Below are 19,061 nucleotides of genomic sequence, written 5' to 3'. Positions count from 1 at the left end.
CACGCGAAACGCCAAAAACATATGAAACAACTTGAAGCAAGGAAAACAAACTTTTCACTAGCTTCATTGTTTACATCGACAACTGCCGTAGACATCGAGAGGAAAGATTGCAGACAGGGTTGTTAATAATGAGGTAAGCTAAAAAAATATTTGCTTGCGAAATACGCATGTTTGTTTTAAATATTAACCAATTATTGCTTTGAGAAATATAAATGGGTTTTTCTAAAAAATAAAAAGCCACGTGAAAATATATTATGAAATTACAGAAATTCAAAGAGTCGCATTATTGATTCCAGTTAACAATTTATTTGAAATAAATTTGCATATAATACTATTTTGTAATATTAAGTTCTTATGTAGTCTGTTGAAACTATTGTCAGTGGTGTAACAATCTTGAAGGTAAATATTTTCACACTTGTTTCATGCAATATGTCAGTGTCCTCACATTATTATTATTTCCTATTTTCAAATATGAGTAAACAATACTAAACATGTTTAATTATTTTCATAAATGTATATCCTATTTTGGTGAAAAGAATGAAATGTTTACATTTGGTATTTTGTTATATTTATAACTAAACTTGTAGGCAATTAGGCATATACATTAAAACTGTGAATTGTTATTAGTGGTTATGTATTTTACAATTAATGCTACTTTCTGATAGCATATATCATGTAATAGTCTTAACTTTAAAACATATTTGTATAATAATAAATCTTGGCAAACCTGTTACACTACTGATAATTTTGTTTACCCCATATATGCAATATATGACTAATTATGTGGTAATACTGTAAATAAACTGTAGATAATATCACTGATCAATGTGACACCTGTGGATGTGAAATGAACACAAGATGTAAATATTAGTGACTAAATACTGTTGGGACTGAACCATATACAGTGATTCATTAGGATATTTGGGTTATGTATGTTCTATTAATGATGTTTTCATGTCTTTAAACACTAAAATATTTTCTTTAAATGGTGCTGTCTTTGTTAATTTTAGCATGTTAAATTGGTGAAAAACCAGGAGCTTGTCCCCCCACCAGGGCACCGCCCTGGACCTGGCTGGGGGCCTTCGTCCCCCAGAGCCCCGGAAATTTTTTCAGTCTTTTTTATTGTGGTCAAATCACATGCCTGATACATTTGATTAGAAATAATAACAACAAAAATGCCTCTGTGTCCAAACCCTAGGTCTTATCTCCACTGACCTCGCTGTGTTTGGTGGGAAAGCTGTCCGACTGCTGAGACTCTGTGTGGATGTCTCTGCCGTGCAGCAACCACACGTAGATATACTGGGCCCCCTCGTGGAGCTACAAGACTGGGCCCTGGATGTCCGCTGGCTATGTGACAGCAAACAGCCTCTCCTGTGTGTGGCTGTGGCCCATAACGCTGCTCTGCTCCTGGACATGAACACAGGAAGTGCCTTGGCTCAGTGCTCCTGCCTGGAAAGCTGTCTGCTGTACTCTGCCCTGCTCGTAGTGCACACATGTTGGCATGACACCATCCTGGTCGGAGGGACTGTTTTCAACCAGCTGGTTCTCTGGAAGCCTGGCAGTCAAGAAAGTGAGCACAAGGGTCAAGTTGAAAGACGGCTGCTGGGACACAGCGGCGTAATCTTCAGCATCTCTTACCTGCAGGAGAAAGGATGGCTGGCCTCAGCTTCGGATGACCGCAGTGTGAGGGTGTGGGCTGTGGGAACTTTAGGGGGCGTAGGAGGGAGCTGTGGAGACCTGAACGCGACTTGTTTACGAGTCCTTTTTGGACACCAGGCAAGGGTATTCTCTGTGCGTCTGTCCCCGAGGAGAGTGTTTAGCGCGGGAGAAGACGGAGCCTGCTTAGTGTGGGACTTGGCTGGAGGCGGGACAGTGGTTCGCACCTTGAAGGGACACAGAGCAGGCGGGATTCGGGCGCTGGCCGTCGCGGAAAGATGGGTGGCGACTGGGGGAGCGGATGGAGGGGTTAGATTGTGGAATGTGGAGGAAACTGACGGTGGAGAAATGCTGCAAGCAGAGAAGACGACTGATCTGGAGTTTTCCGGTGAGGGTTCACCTAAAGTTGTTTGTCTTCTCGAGGACGAGGATGATGACACAAAGTGGAGTAAGTGTAAGATGGCGGTTTGTACTGACCAAGGAGTCGTTTATCAGTATGGCGATGGCGACTGGGAGTTACTATGGCGAGGGACTCCTGAGTTTCAATCCTACTGTGTGATGGAGACAATCTCTGTTGCGGTGAAAGACTCAAAAAGAAGAGTTAATTTATGTGCTGTCGGCAGTCTCAATGGAGCCTTAACAGTCTTTTTGAGCACTCAACCTCAGAATGGCGTTCTCCTTCAAGCTGGTTCAGGCAAGATCCACAGTCTTACCTGGCAAACCAGCGATAAAGACGCGTATTTGCTGGCGTCCGGGGCCGAGGGACGCGTCTATCGCTGGTGTGTTGATGTCACAACGAGCAGAAATGGAGACCACAGTTCTTTGGTTCTTGGGGTAAATCATCTCCCTTCGTTTGTGCTACCGCCATGTGCCAAACGATGGCTGACGGCCGCAGTGCGACTCCATTCGCAGGCACAGGGGGCGCTGTGGGTGTGCGGGGACAGAAGAGGGTCCCTGCTTTTGTTTCAGGACGGAAAAACTGACATAATAAGCGAAGGTTTGACGGCGTTAAGCTGCCTGTTTGGTGTCCACGGTAAACAAGGAGTAACGTCCGTGTGCGAGTATGATGGACTTCTGTACAGCACTGGGAGGGATGGTTGTGTGCGTGTTTTTAGGTTGCAACAAATACCTCAAGAAGCACATGAAGGAAGTGGTCAAGTCGGTATTCAGCTGCAGGTTCTGAGAGTCCAACGAGCCTGCAAAGGTATGGAGTGGTTAGAGAAGGTTCTGATTATGAAACCGACAAACGCTGAGGAAGATAAATTCATAAGTGAAAGTGAAAACCAAAATAGGACACAAGAGTGTCTGGTAGAAAAGCCAGAAGATGGCAGAGAGTTGAAGATGGAGGATAAGGGAAGAGAAGCCCGCTTTGTCATCTTCGGCTTCCACGCTTCCCATTTTGTGGTTTGGGACCCGGTGAAACGAGAGAGGCTGCTGGCGGTGCCTTGCGGTGGTGGACATCGCTCCTGGAGTGTCTGGCCGACCCGCAAAGAGGTCTGGCCCGGGTACGCTGCTCTGGTCTTCATCAAGCAGGGCTCGGTCCTGGCTTCAGAGCCTCCAGGGGAGCCGCCGAGCTGGGTCGCAGCCAGGACTGAAGGCTGGAGCCTGAGAGAGGGCATCCATGGGAGGGGGATTGGTTGCGTTTGCAGGCTGGGGAGCGTAAAGGAGTGGGAGATAATCGTGACGGGCGGCGAGGACACCAGCGTGACCGTCCTGGCCGTGCACCCCGACTCCGGCAGCGTCAAAGTCCTCTCCGTTATCACAGACCACATCTCGAGCGTCCGCACCATGGCGGCGCTCGCTGATCAGTCGCAGTCCCTCACCGCGTTGCTGGTGTCAGCCAGCGGGCGAGCTCAAATGCAGTGTTACCGGCTGTACCTCGTCTGGGACGAGCAGACTCTGTCGCCGTCCTGCCAGGTGGTGCAGGTGGCCCGTCACCGATTGGACGAGCACTGGGAGAAGAGGCGGAACAGACACAAGATGGTGAAAATGGACCCAGAAACAAGGCAAGTCAGAAATCAACGAGGTTTAGGGGTCACTCTTTAGGGGCTGTAATTTGTTTATTTGATCAGGCATGTGATTTTTCCGTCTAAAGTCGGAATTCCGTCTTTTTTAATCTTGGGGGGAAAAAAAAAAAAGATCTCCCGTTTTTCCGTTTTTTTTCCGACCCTAAATCAAGATTGGAGACGTAGTTTATATTACACCGTAGTTGATTGGTCGATATGTTCCTTGTGACCAATCAGGACATCTGTTATGAATGATGACATTAATAACGTCATCATTCATAATGGTTATTACGGCCATTTTCCATATGTAAACGATGTCGGTTCTCGAGAGAAAGGACGCTTTACGAGTAAAAGAAATTGATAAACATGTCAAAAATAAGTTCCGATGGGACTGGATGGAAAGGGAAATCACTGATACTGTTGGGAAGAAGAAAGTTACGACTTTGTTCGGTGATTTTATTCGGAAAATCGATCGTCCCGGAAAGGTTTTGCGCACGTGGTGTCATGATAATATTGACTATGGATCACAAGGTTTCAAGGCTTTGGAAGTACATGCGAAACGCCAAAAACATATGAAACAACTTGAAGCAAGGAAAACAAACTTTTCACTAGCTGCTACTTTTGGATGTCAACCGAAAGTGAGCAAACCTTACGGACTTCATCCTTTGTTTACATCGAGAGGAAAGATCCACCCAAACAACCCACTTCAGTTGCAGACAGGGTTGTTAATAAATGAAGTAAGCTAAAAAATATTTGCTTGCGAAATACGCATGTTTGTTTTAAATATTAACCAATTATTGTTTAGCGAAATATAAATGGGTTTTTCTAAAAATAAAAAGCCACGTGAAAATATATTATGAAATTACAGAAATTCAAAGAGTCGCATTATTGGTTCCAGTTAACAATTTATTTGAAATAAATTTGCATATAATACTATTTTGTAATATTAAGTTCTTATGTAGTCTGTTGAAACTATTGTCAGTGGGGTAACAATCTTGAAGGTAAATATTTTCACACTTGTTTCATGCAATATGTCAGTGTCCTCACATTATTATTATTTCCTATTTTCAAATATGAGTAAACAATACTAAACATGTTTAATTATTTTCATAAATGTATATCCTATTTTGGCGAAAAGAATGAAATGTTTACATTACATGAACTGAAGTAATGTGGTAATACTGTAAATAAACTGTAGATAATAACACTGATCAATGTGACACCTGTGGATGTGAAATGAACACAAGATGTAAATATTAGTGACTAAATACTGTTGGGACTGAACCATATACAGTGATTCATTAGGATAATTGGGTTATGTATGTTCTATTAATGATGTTTTCATGTCTTTAAACACTAAAATATTTTCTTCAAATGGTGCTGTCTTTGTTAATTTTAGCATGTTAAATTGGTGAAAAACCAGGAGCTTCGGAGGGCGTTGCCCCCCTTGTCCCCCCACCAGGGCACCGCCCTGGACCTGGTTGGGGGCCTTCGTCCCCCAGACCCCCGGAAGTTTTTTCAGTCTTTTTCATTGTGGTCAAATCACATGCCTGTTTGATAGCGACAATGCGCAGTACTTATACAATAGTACGTCAACTCGTAAGCTTAATTGGTTCAATGACGAGCTCTTAACTCAAAATATGTGTATCGTAAATCAATGTCTCCCAGCGAAATTAATTAAAAGCAGTTTAATTTATGTTTGCCCCGCACAATTTAAACATGTAACATAGGCATCTTACAACACCATAGCATGTAATACTGACAACTACAGTATGATGAAATCTAATAATAATAATAATGTACAGAGTTGCTTCTCAGGCAAACCCACAGTCAGCAGCTTCTCCATATTTTCTTCGATAAATGTTCCCCAATGTTAACATTATCGTCTCTCATTCTGCTTCAGTATGGTGCAGACTAACAGTGATACGACACGCTGACTTTTTTAAAACTTAAATATAAGGTAGCACTAAATACAAGACTACCTCTGTTTTTCAAGTATGTTTATGGGGGAAAAAGACAACAAAGTAAAGACAAAATCATAGAAAAATAACCAAATGATGATGTATCTTATGAGAACCAGTGCCCTCTACAGTCGACATTAGTGTTTTGCATAGCAATGTTATTTTTCCCTGATATTTGTAACTGACAATAGACCAGGGGTGTCCAAACTTTTTCCACTGAGGGCCGTACACGGAAAAATGTAAGCATGCGGGGGCCATTTTGGTATTTTTCATTTTCAAACCTTAACAAAATATATGGATTTTTTTTTTTTAACCTTTAGGGCTCCCGGAGACTATAAAGGGTCTCAGTCATTAAACTGTCAAATTATTATTATTATTTTTTATTTAACGCTTACAGTAAATCTCTATATCAACTTGAGGTTGATATAAAGTAAAAAAAAAAAAAAAAGGTTTTCTGTCAAAGACAATTTTGTTTTTTATAGTAAAACTGAAATATGCAGTATGTAGTAATTAGAGCCTTAAAAGATCAATAATGCAGGACACTATTGATTTTAATTCTTTAATATTTTTGAGTAATCACAGTGAAAAGTTAAATAAAATCCTACTAAATATATTTGGGATCCAAAAGGTCCCCCACTCATAAAGTGATACATTTGTATTATTATTTTTTAAATTTTAACACTTAAATTACGATTAAACTTCGGATATTTAAACATTTCGGGTTTTTAAACATGTAAAGCGACTTTGGGTACTTAGAAAAGCGCTATATAAATCCCAGGTATTATTATTATTATCTGTCCATTTTACGTTTGAACTATTATTTTGTTGGTTTTATGCTCTTTTGTCGTATAAAACTTTGATGTTTTTATATGGCAACCACACAATATATGCAATATTTTTTCCACATAAAACATTTTAAAGTGATATTTTTTAACTAATAATTCATTATAACATAGATTTTTAGTCTTTTTTTTAAATTTTTTTTTAGCAATGGCAAAAAAAAGAAAAATAAACAAAGACAAAAGAAGAAAAACAGCCTGCATGGCAGCTTTGTGTCAACGTTGCAACTTTTTCTTGTTAGATTTCACCTCATTCCACTTTTTTAAAATGTTTTTATTTTTATTTTTGCATTATCAATTTTGCAATTTTTGCAGAATGTGTGGCGGGCCGGTAAACAATTAGCTGCGGGCCGCTAATGGCCCCCGGGCAGCACTTTGGACACCCCTGCAATAGACCAAAGACAAATAATTTTAAAAAAATCTTAGTGTTTGCTGCTTTATTGATCACCATTACCTTAACATTAGCATCCCGTATGTCTTCAAAGCGCTCAATGGTCTCACTTCAGCTTACATCAAAGATCTCCTGGACCAACCTACCAGCTACAGGCTTGGTCGTTGCCTTAGATCTGACAATCAGATGGCCCTGAACGTGCTTTCTTAGTGATGGCACCTGGGCTATGGAATAAGCTCCTTCTGAATGTCAAGTCCACCACCACTCTGGACTCTTTTAGAGCACAACTTAAAACTCACCTCTTTGCCGCAGATGATTTTTGATTTATGTGTCCGTGTGTCTTAAATGTTTCTTCTAGATTCCTTTGTGTGTCTCAGTCTTTGTTTCTGTTATTTTGTTTCTCTACTCGGGCTGATGTAACAGTTGGTTGGGGGGCGCATAATAAATGAAAATAACATAACCACACAACTCCTCTGTTGTATGCTAACTTGCTAGCAACTTTTTAGACCGTTATTTCAAGTGTGTCACTGGTTTGAGTGTGTGTGACTAGAAGAAAAGCTCTGACTCACCTGTGGAAAAGCGATACGCTCCCAGTTGGTTTGCATACATACATATTTAGACCCCAAGTATAGGTTGGCCCGACTTACTAATTCATTACCGTATTTTTCGGAGTATAAGTCGCACCGGCCGAAAATGCATAAGTCGCATTTTTTGGGGAAATGTATATGATAAAAGCCAACACCAAGAATAGACATTTGAAAGGCAATTTAAAATAAATAAAGAATAGTGAACAACAGGCTGAATAAGTGTATGTTATATGAGGCATAAATAACCAACTGAACGTGCCTGGTATGTTAACGCAGTGTTTTTCAACCTTTTTTGAGGCAAGGCACATTTTTGTCATGAAAAAAATCCAGAAGCACACCACCAGCAGAAAACTTGAAAAAATGTAACTCCACCAAGTCGTCGTGTCTTATTTTGAGTGTTTTGGTGTCTTCCTGTGTGTAGTGCTTTAGTTCTTGTCTTGCTTATTTTGGTGGCCCTTCCTATTTTGCCAGTGTTTTCCTGTAGTGGCTTCATGTCTTCCTTTGAGCGCTATTCCGCGCACCTGCTTTGTGTTAGCAAGCAAGGCTATTTACGTTGTTGCTATCCTTCTTTTTGTGGACATGGTTGATTGTCATGTCACGTACGGATGTACTTTGTAGACGCCGTAAGTTTTTGCTGTCGTCCAGCATTTTGTCTCTGTTTACTTTGTAGCCAGTTCAGTTTGACTTTGGTTTTGCATTGCCTTTTCCTTTCGTTCATTTTGGGTTTAAGCATTACATACCCTTTTTACCTGCACCCTGCCTCCCACTGTGGTCTGCATATCAGGATCACAACAAACCATCCTCGTCTCACCCGACACATTCCGATTTTTACAAAGCAATGCTGCCACCTACTGAAATGGAGTATTACGTGGTCACCCTGCCGAGTTTTACGCAGCACAGACACTAAGCAACGGCACATTATTGGCAGATTCTAATTATTGATTTGCCAAAAATATTTTTGGGATAAATTAGGTGAAGTTGCATAATTTCCCACGGCACACCAGACAATATCTCACGGCACACTAGTGTGCCGCGGCACAGTGGTTGACAAACACTGTGTTAACGTAACATATTATGGTAAGAGTCATTCAAATAACTATAACATATAGAACATGCTATACGTTTACCAAACAATCTGTCACTCCTAATCGCTAAATCCCATGAAATCTTATACGTCTAGTCTCTTACGTGAATGAGATCAATAATATTATTTGATATTTTACGGTAATGTGTTAATAATTTCACATATAAGTCGCACCTGAGTATAAGTCGCACCCATGAAAAAAACTGCGACTTATAGTCCGAAAAATACGGTACTAATTCATCACTAATCACTACGTGTGTGTGTGCAGAAAACATCGCACAGGGCGATGTGATGCGTCTAGTGCAGTAGCCTTGGAGTAGTAGTACCTGTAGTTAGTGCATGCTGCATGCCGCTTTTGCTTGCTATGCTGCATGCTGCTTCTGCCTGATACTCATTGCTTTCAGCTAGTGCCGCCGGCTAGCCCTCTGTCTCAGAGGGCGAAAAGAGGAGCCGAGTGCATAAGCCTCCTCAGCCGGTACATAGCCTCTCCATTGTCAAGACTCGTACATGCCTCCTCGTGGCCACACACGGTAACTGGAACCTCGCGGTTCCAGGCTAAGTTGTACGGGATCTCGGAGCAGCAGGGGGCCCCAGAGACGGGGCATGCAGGCCCACCGGTGTGTGGACATGCCCTGGTGCCCAGTCAACCCCTGTCCCAGCTATGGGTAAATAACCCCAGCTATGGGCGAATAGTGAAAACCGCCTCAACGGTGGACCAGGCGGAAGATGGCGGCAGCGGAATGCACCACAACGGCTGGGAAGGCGGATGAAGGCTGCAGCAAAGACGGGTCCCCAGTCGTCTTGGTCTCCATGCCACTGGACCCTGGCCCGCTCAATGCCAAGGACTGTGTGGTGGCTGACCGTGCACCAGTCTCCCCACATTAAAAGATTCCACGCACAGGCGTCCTCTACGGAGGACAGTCATACTCGTTTCGAGTGACCGCCGACGACGACGAATCACTACGTCCTATACGATATTTGCTCTCCTTTCTCAAGAAGTAACTCATCATCACGGTTGTTTTGTTTTCAGATACATGTCGATGTCCGTGGTGGATCCCAACCACGCCTGTGTTCTTGTGGTTCTTGCATGCAGTGACGGTGCGGTCAGGTTAGCCACACACATGCAAAAATGACTTCCATTAAACCCAGACAAACGCACCAGAACTGTGTTTTTTTAAATGTCGTTTGGCAGCTCTTGATTGTTCTCTGTTGTTTTTTTCTAGATTGTTCTCAGTCAGTGAAGCCAAACACCAAATAGATTTGTTATGGGAGACCTTTCACCACCAGCGATGTGTGCTCAGTGTCGCCACCTGTAGCCCGGAGGATGGAAAAGGGAACAGGTGAGCTTTAATATTGTTACATTTTTGGGTATCTTGTCTGCCATAAAATCATGGCTCAGCTCAACCTCTACCTGATCTGAACCAAAATTGATCCCCAGCCACTTTCCGAAGCATCAAGCAGGTTTATATGTGTATATATATTTTCTCATTCTGTTTTGCACACTCTTGGAGTCAACATGTGCATAGTCGTGTACAGTACATAGTGTCATGTACATAGTGTTTATACACCCCCTCCCCCATTTTTTGTATATATTGTTTTTCAAATCACCTGACATGTATACTGTGTACACTACCGTTCAAAAGTTTGGGGTCACCCAAACAATTTAGTGGAATAGCCTTCATTTCTAAGAACAAGAATAGACTGTCGAGTTTCAGATGAAAGTTCTCTTTTTCTGGCCATTTTGAGCGTTTAATTGACCCCACAAATGTGATGCTCCAGAAACTCAATCTGCTCAAAGGAAGGTCAGTTTTGTAGCTTCTGTAACGAGCTAAACTGTTTTCAGATGTGTGAACATGATTGCACAAGGGTTTTCTAATCATCAATTAGCCTTTTGAGCCAATGAGCAAACACATTGTACCATTAGAACACTGGAGTGATAGTTTCTGGAAATGGGCCTCTATACACCTATGTAGATATTGCACATAAACCAGACATTTGCAGCTAGAATAGTCATTTACCACATTAGCAATGTATAGCACAGGGGTCACCAACGCGGTGCCCGCGGGCACCAGGTAGCCCGTAAGGACCAGATGAGTAGCCCGCTGGCCTGTTCTAAAAATAGCTCAAATAGCAGCACTTACCAGTGAGCTGCCTCTTATTTTTTAAATTGTATTTATTTACTAGCAAGCTGGTCTCGCTTTGCTCGACATTTTTAATTCTAAGAGAGACAAAACTCAAATAGAATTTGAAAATCCAAGAAAATATTTTAAAGACTTGGTCTTCACTTGTTTAAATAAATTCATTAATTTTTTTACTTTGCTTCTTATAACTTTCAGAAAGACAATTTTAGAGAAAAAATACAACCTTAAAAATGATTTTAGGATTTTTAAAAACATATACCTTTTTACCTTTTAAATTCCTTCCTCTTCTTTCCTGACAATTTAAATCAATGTTCAAGTCAATTTATTTTTTTTATTGTAAAGAATAATAAACACATTTTTATTTAATTCTTTATTTTAGCTTCTGTTTTTTCGACGAAGAATATTTGTGAAATATTTCTTCAAACTTATGATTAAAATTCAAAAAAATTATTCTGGCAAATCTAGAAAATCTGTAGAATCAAATTTAAATCTTATTTCAAAGTCTTTTGAATTTCTTTTAAAAATTATGTTCTGGAAAATCTAGAATAAATAATGATTTGTCTTTGTTAGAAATATAGCTTGGTCCAATTTGTTATATATTCTAAGAAAGTATAGATTGGATTTTAACCTATTTAAAACATGTCATCAAAATTCTAAAATTAATCTTAATCAGGAAAAATTACTAATGATGTTCCATAAAAATATTCAAATTAGCTAGTTTTTGTCTTCTTTTTTTCGGTTGAATTTTGAATTTTAAAGAGTCGAAATTGAAGATAAATTATGTTTCAAAATTTAATTGTCATTTTTTTCGTGTTTTCTCCTCTTTTAAACCGTTCAATTAAGTGTAAATATCATTCATTATTAATAATAACATAGAGTTAAAGGTAAATTGAGCAAATTGGCTATTTCTGGCAATTTATTTAAGTGTGTATCAAACTGGTAGCCCTTCGCATTAATCAGTACCCAAGAAGTAGCTCTTGCTTTCAAAAAGGTTGGTGACCCCTGGTATAGAGTGTATTTCTTTAAAGTTAAAGACTAGTTTAAAGTTATCTTCATTGAAAAGTACAGTGCTTTTCCTTCAAAAATAAGGACATTTCAATGTGACCCCAAACTTTTGAACGGTAGTGTATATGTTCATCATGTATCCATTTTTTTACAATTTTTTTTTATATACATGTTACAGGTTATATATATTTTATTATTGAATGTATCAAATATGATGAATATTCAATGGACCACAATGGAAACAAGCCTTTTGGCTTTTTGTGCCATCCATTTGCCTTTTTAAAGCATTACATTGATTAAATTATTTAAAATGTCAATAAACTTCTCAATCAAAGTCTACGACCATTTGATGGTGTTCATTTTAAATGAACTAGAAAATAATGTTTTTGTTATTAGTTAAACATTATTGTAGGGATGTTCCGATCAGGGTCCTTTGCTGCCGATTACGATAACAATCATCCTTGACCGAGATCGGCCAATACCAATATCGATCACATATATCAATTGTACATTTTTAAATGTATTTATGGTGAGTGCTATTGACAGTTTAACATTATCAACACATATTCAAACAAGTTCCTTATTTTCTTTCATTACATACAATTGTTTGACCAAAACTAAGTCGACAGTACACAAAAACTAAAAAAACAACAACTATTTGTTCAAAAGTAAACAATTAAAAAGTGTGATTAATCTGCTTAAAAATGTAATCATTTGGACAGTACTAAAATAATTACATATGTGTTTTTATTTTTTTTGTGGAAAAACTAATAGTTTAAAATAGAGATGATAAATGCTTTAAAATGTAATATCGGAAATTATCGGTATCGTTTTTTTTATTATAGGTATCGGATTATTTTTTTAATTTTTATTTTTTATTAAATCCACATAAAAAACACAAGATACACTTACAATTAGTGCACCAACCCAAAAAACCTCCCTCCCCCATTTACACTCATTCACACAAAAGGGTTGTTTCTTTCTGTTATTAATATTCTGGTTCCTACATTATATATCAATATATATCAATACAGTCTGCAAGGGATACAGTCCGTAAGCACACATGATTGTGCGTGCTGCTGGTCCACTAATAGTACTAACCTTTAACAGTTCATTTTACAAATTTTCATTAATTACTAGTTTCTATGTAACTGTTTTTATATTGTTTTACTTTCTTTTTTATTCCAGAAAATGTTTTTAATTTATTTATCTTATTTTATTTTATTAATTTAAAAAAAAATGTTCACCATACCTGGTTGTCCAAATTAGGCATAATAATGTGTTAATTCCACGACTGTATATATCGGTATCGGTTGATGTCGGTATCGGTAATTAAAGAGTTGGACAATATCGGATATCGGCAAAAAGCCATTATCGGACATCCCTAGTTTAAAATATATATTGCAATTAATGTATACAAATTCACTTTTGATCATATTTTATGTGACATCGTTTTATAATTAAACATTTTTAAATCATCTAAAAATGTCCATCACTATTTTTAGTGGAAAATAAGTATGTATACTGTAAAAAAAAAAATACAAAAAGGTATTTGTATATTTTGTATAAATATATAACTAATAAAACCCATATGCAAATTAATATAATGAATTTGTATTAACATTTCTAATGAATTGCTTTACCAATAAAATAAATATTTAAATTAACATTTAAACATGCTTTTGTATTATTTCTACAGAATTGCTTTACCATTGAAAATAAATGTTCAAAATATTATATAAAAATGCATTTGTAACTATATTTGTAGTTTAAAAAAAAAAATCATTGTTATTCTAAAAAAAAAAAAAAACAGCCGGCCCACTTATAATTGCCTAATGTGTAATAGATATGTGGTACTCTCTGCTGTTGAGTAAACACAATAACTTTAATGTATGTCTTGACTAATATTTTTGTGTTTTTGCAGTTATGTGCTCCTGTTCAGTGCAGCAACAGATGGACAAATCGCCGTGTGGGACGTGACCCAAACAACCTCGTCTTCATCCTCCGGCTCTTCAAGTGGTTCTCCGACTCCACCGACCCCCTGCCTCATCATCGCCGCCCACCAGAGCGGCGTCAACTCATTGGCTGTCTGGGCGGACACACACCAAGATGGCGGTTGCCTGGTAACTGTTTCCAGCGGAGGGGATGACGGGCAGCTGACAGCTTCCACCATCAGGGTGCAGTACCCACAAGAGGATGACAGGACTGGGGGATGTACCCCTCTTTGTCTTCATCTCATCTCCCAGTGGAATGTGCCTCTGGCCCACGCTGCACCTCTGACCTCCCTGAAGTTCCTAAAACCTGACCTGATAGTCACGGCCTCCTGCGATCAGAGGATTTGTATGTGGAAGCTCTGCAGCACCGGCATCAGCCACAGCGGGGCGCTGTTCTCCCATGTTGCTGATGCTGCAGGGCTGGCAGTGTGGGAGAAGCAGGAAGATGATCAAAAAAGTAAAATTGTCCTTTGTGGAAGGATGGAGAGTCAGACATGCCTAGAAGGAGCTGAGTTGGAGACGGCTGGTGGGCGGGGCTTGAGGAAGCAGGAAGTAAATAATGAAGCAACCAGGAATACAGACGGACACATTTGGACGATTAACGAAGAAAACACTGAAGTTGCTTCCACGGAGGAAAAGAAAGCGATGGGAGAAAGGACGGGATGGGTGCTAGTCTGTGGTCAAGGCCTTCAGCTGCTGAAAGTTACAAATAAACATCATGGACTCGTACAAAATGAGGAAAAGCGAGAAGAATGTAGCTTTACTTTAAGTTAATTGAAGTTAAGTTAAAGTTGAAGTACCAATGATTGTCACACACACACACACTAGGTGTGGTGAAATGTGTCCTCTGCATTTGACCCGTCCCCTTGTTCACCCCCTGGGAGGTGAGGGGAGCAGTGAGCAGCAGCGGTGGCCGCGCCCGGGAGTGGAGCGAGAAGCGACGCCGAGTCACTATCACGATACAATTTTGTTTAAATAAAGTTTGTTTTTAATTCTATTGCTTAATTGTAATCAGTGGGGCAGCTGTGAAGTATGTTTAAATGCTTGAGTAGCCGAAGACTCGATAATATCAAAGGAAGTTGACACCACCGCATTCAAAATAAGGTTTTTTAATGCTATTTTACGGTACTACTTTTTAAAAAACGTCAATGTGACAGTGTAATATTTTAATATCTGGTGCACATACTGGTTTGTTTACACAGACTTCCTGCAGAAAATACCAATGCATCGCTTAAACGTCACCGTGAACGCGGTCAATATAGCCGAGCCGTTTACTTGCCTTAACCGCAAATAACGAGCTATTCATCAGAATAATTGGAGAGAAACGTCCTATTTTATTTCATTTATTTACTTCATTTTGTTCATGTCAGTGCTTTGGAGTGCACGAGAAAGTAGACGGAAAAATGTGTTTCTCTTTGACCACGTTGATATTTATCAACCATATTGCAGAACCGACGTTGGAACAGCAGCACGGAGAAAACTGCATGATTCGGATATGTTAAGAAATATTATTTATGAGTCAGTTCTCATTCATAACTCATAAGCAAATATCAAAACCATACACAATTGCAAACAATGCTAGTCGTATGTGGTGACACAATAAAGTAAATATTGTCATGTGGTGTACCAACCAAGACATTTCCATCTCTCGACCCTGTGAAAACAAGTGAAGTGTCTGTCAAATGGAGGTCGTGAACACTCCCGACTGCATGTTTGCCATTAATATTTAAGTATATTATCCCTGTCTCATGTTGCCCATTTTGTCTGGCAGCCATCTCCCATCTGTCATCACTCAGAGAAAGGAGGAAGGAGAGCGAGTCGGTCCCTTGAAAGACGGAGCAAGGCGAAGAAAGAGGTGACAAAAGACCATGACAACTCCATCGACTAAATTGACAAGTTGCATTGTGCATAAGGTGAGAGACAAGGGAGGGAACTGCATGGATGTTTTCTTTTAAGGCCTTTAGTGCTTCCTGTTAACAACATCAAACTCACTTCTTGTGTCTCAATATGTTTTACAGACAAGATCTGCAATCCAAAACTGATTGATTTTCTCAACCAAACAGCAGAGGTACTTTTTACACATTGTTGTCTTTGTCCTGGCTGCACTTTTCCAAAAATAAACTCGTGTAGTTAAATTCTTACACTGTAAAAAAAAAAAAAAGTTGAGAAAACGCAAATTTTCAAGGCAACATGATGCAACAAGATTTTTGCGTTTTCTCAACTTTAGACCACTATTGTTGACTTAACTAAGATTTACAAGTTGAGATAAGAGATATGTCACATAAGTCTTATATCAACTTGTAAATCTTAGTTATGTCATATGTCACATAACTCTTATCTCAACATGTAAATTTTAGTTAAGTCAACAATAGTAGTCAAAAATTGAGAAAACGCAAAAATCTTGTTGCATCATGTTGCCTTGAAAATTTGCGTTTTCTCAACTTTTTTTTTTTTTACAGTGTACCAGGCTACTTAGGGCTGCAGTGACACTTTTTTTTAAAACTTTTTAATAAAATAAGACATTATTTAAACAAGGCGTAGCAGAGCAAAGGATTTGCTTTATTTATTCACCATACAGAATAACATACAGGAGTGTGAAAGTTTACTGCATGCTTTGAGTGGGAAAAATGAGAGCCACAAATATAAAAAATGAAAAAATCTAACATGTGGGATTAATAAAATATTTTTTAAAGGTCAACAATGGAATTTCTTTCTTTGTTTTGTCACCTTTCATGCAGCGTTGCCAAATTTTTTTTATAGCTTATTTAAGGATCAGTGGTGATCATTCTAAATCAGGGGTGGGCAATTAATTTTTACCGGGGGCCGCATGAGCAACCCGAGCACTGCTGGAGGGCCACATCGACAATATTTCAATTAAATTTTGCTCAATATTATTTTTGATACATATCGTAAGATAAATAATAATAATAATTAATAATAATAGTAATACTTCAACATAGTGTGTGTAACAGCATTCCATGACTAATATAAATAAATTAACATTAATAATAAATGACAGTAGAATAAGCACACGTATGACTGAGGAGTCATAGTGTAACTTTGTGTGGTGTTTGAGTTGTCCGACTTTTTGTGTGGCCATAAACGCACCAGTGGTTTAGTGGTATGCGTGTTGGTGACAGATGACAAAGTTGGTTTTGGCCTGGTTTGTACGGCAGAAAATGACTAGTTTTTCGAGATAGAAGTGTTTTACTCATGTTTTTGGTGTGGTTATGGCCGAATATAAACAGTTTTGCTCAATAAAGTGATCAATATAATTCCTGTCCTCGAAGCATCTCGATAGACGTTACAATAATTGAACGGTGTTCAATTGAACGGTGTTGACGAACACCGTTAGGGCCGCTTGTTGTCACTGTCACTCAAAGTTGCATTGCAAAATGACACAGAATAAATGTGTTTATTTTGTTTAAAATTCAGATGGGATTTGATTTGGTGCGCGGCATATATTTGCTGTGCGCAGCGGACGCTTGAGCAGTGCGCAATTGCGCAGGCGCGCACCTTAGAGGGAACGTTGCTTGGCAGTCCGAGTCTTGTTGAAAACACGCCATTCCTCAGCGACTTTTCTCTTTTTAGCGTCTCGGGTGTAAACCGTGCATCACTTGTCACTGCATGTGCACCTTCACTCGCAGGTTACACACGGACACACGCCCATAAATAATACTTTTCAAAATAAAAGCAGCACAGTTGTATTGCGCGCACGACATAGATGTTTTTTCAACTTTATTTTGTAATTTGTGATTGCAGCTGTTCACATTCACTCACAATCACGCACACGCATACGTCCACACGGAAGTAATACAAATAACGATTTTCAAAACAAAAGCAGCATCGTTGTATTGCACACTCGACATAGATACTTTTTTAAATTTATTTTGTAATTTATAATTGGCCTCACGCGGGCCGGACAGGGACGCACAAAGGTCTGTTTTAAATGTATATTCATTTAACAAACACACGATGGCTTGGGGGAAAATTAATGGGACAAAATAAATATTAAAAGTCATTTTTGAGTTACCACAAGTAATTTACTACGATTAATCATTATTATATGCTTGAAATTTTTTTAATCGTTTGGACAGCACCAAAGTAAATATAAATGTCATCCATCCATCCATTTTCTACCACTTGTCCCTCTCGGGGGGTGTTTATCATTTTTAGTGGAAAAATATGAGTCAATATATTGAAATACATTTTCAGAAATGCACTTAATACTTTTAGTGACATTTTTGAAAATATCAATTTTGAAAAAAGTGTATGTGCGCACTGTGAAAACAAATATAAAAAGGCATTTGTATCCACACTTTTTAGTGGAAAATAAAAATCAATCAATCAATCAATCAAAGTTGACTTATATAGCCCTAAATCACGAGTGTCTCAAAGGGCTGCACAAGCCTCAACGACATCCTTGGCTCAGATCCCACATCAGGGCAAGAAAAACTCAACCCAATGGGATGACAATGAGAAACCTTGGAGGGTTTATATATACAGTACAGTATAAAAATGTTACTGTATATTTAAATTAATATATAGAATTGTATTTGTAGCAATATTTTAAAATAAGAAAAGTATTTTCTTATTTATTCATTCTTTTAATTTTCCTGAGGGAACTCTCCTGAAGGAATCAATAAAGTACTATCTATCTGTACTATCTAAATAAATCTTTTAACAATAACAAATACCTAGTGCTCTTATGTTCCTTTACCTGACACGCGGATGCTTACCTTCATCACGATTCAAAAGTGTGACTAATCTAAATAAAATGTGCACTAATTAACACTAAAATTAATTTGTTTATATAATTTTTAGTATAAAAACATGTGTTAAACTAAATATTTACTTCAATGAATATATAAAAATCCACTTGCTCATCATTTTGATGACATTTATTTTAAATTAAGCATGTTTAATTTACCTTTAAAAATGTATATATTTTTAGTGGCAAAAAAAAGGTATATGTGCACTGTGAAAAATCAAATATAAAAAGGTATTTGTAACATTATTTTTAGTGGAAAATAATTATTAAAATATATATGTTTAAATGTATATATAAAAAAATGCTGTGTTGATATTTTTTGTGAAATTATAAAATACATAAAAATGCATTTGTAACAATATTTGTAGCTGAAAAAAATCATTACCATTGTTCAAATTATTCTAAAAACCATAAGCCGACCCCCAAATGAATGCATTAACCGTAAGAGATGTGTGCTACTCTTTGCCTTTGAGTAAACACACAATCACAATAACGTATTTCTTGACTGATATGCATGTGTTTTTGCGGTTATGTGCTTCTGTTCGGGGCAGCAACACATTAGTGCTACATTTTTGTAGTAGTACTGAAGATTGGATTGTCAAATAATCCACATTAGCATGGTTGTG

The 19,061-nt window shown here is 38.4% G+C and overlaps 1 protein-coding gene across 2 annotated transcripts in view; it reads left to right on the top strand.

Moving 5' to 3' along the window:
* Positions 1–19,061, top strand: part of wdr6 (WD repeat domain 6) — a 26,747-nt gene that overhangs the window by 4,911 nt on the left and 2,775 nt on the right. For both annotated transcript variants that reach the window (XM_062054449.1, XM_062054448.1), the window contains exons 4-8: positions 1,199–3,662; positions 9,555–9,632; positions 9,748–9,864; positions 13,595–15,577; positions 15,683–15,732. In XM_062054449.1, the coding sequence (XP_061910433.1) occupies positions 1,199–3,662; positions 9,555–9,632; positions 9,748–9,864; positions 13,595–14,438 (3,503 nt within the window). In that variant the 3' untranslated portion in view covers positions 14,439–15,577; positions 15,683–15,732. The remainder of the gene's footprint in view (positions 1–1,198; positions 3,663–9,554; positions 9,633–9,747; positions 9,865–13,594; positions 15,578–15,682; positions 15,733–19,061) is intronic.

Source organism: Entelurus aequoreus, linkage group LG07 (assembly GCF_033978785.1).
Source record: "Entelurus aequoreus isolate RoL-2023_Sb linkage group LG07, RoL_Eaeq_v1.1, whole genome shotgun sequence".
Lineage (NCBI taxonomy): Eukaryota > Metazoa > Chordata > Actinopteri > Syngnathiformes > Syngnathidae > Entelurus > Entelurus aequoreus.
Note: the sequence above shows the minus strand (reverse complement) of the source record. Positions and strands in the feature narration are given on the sequence as shown.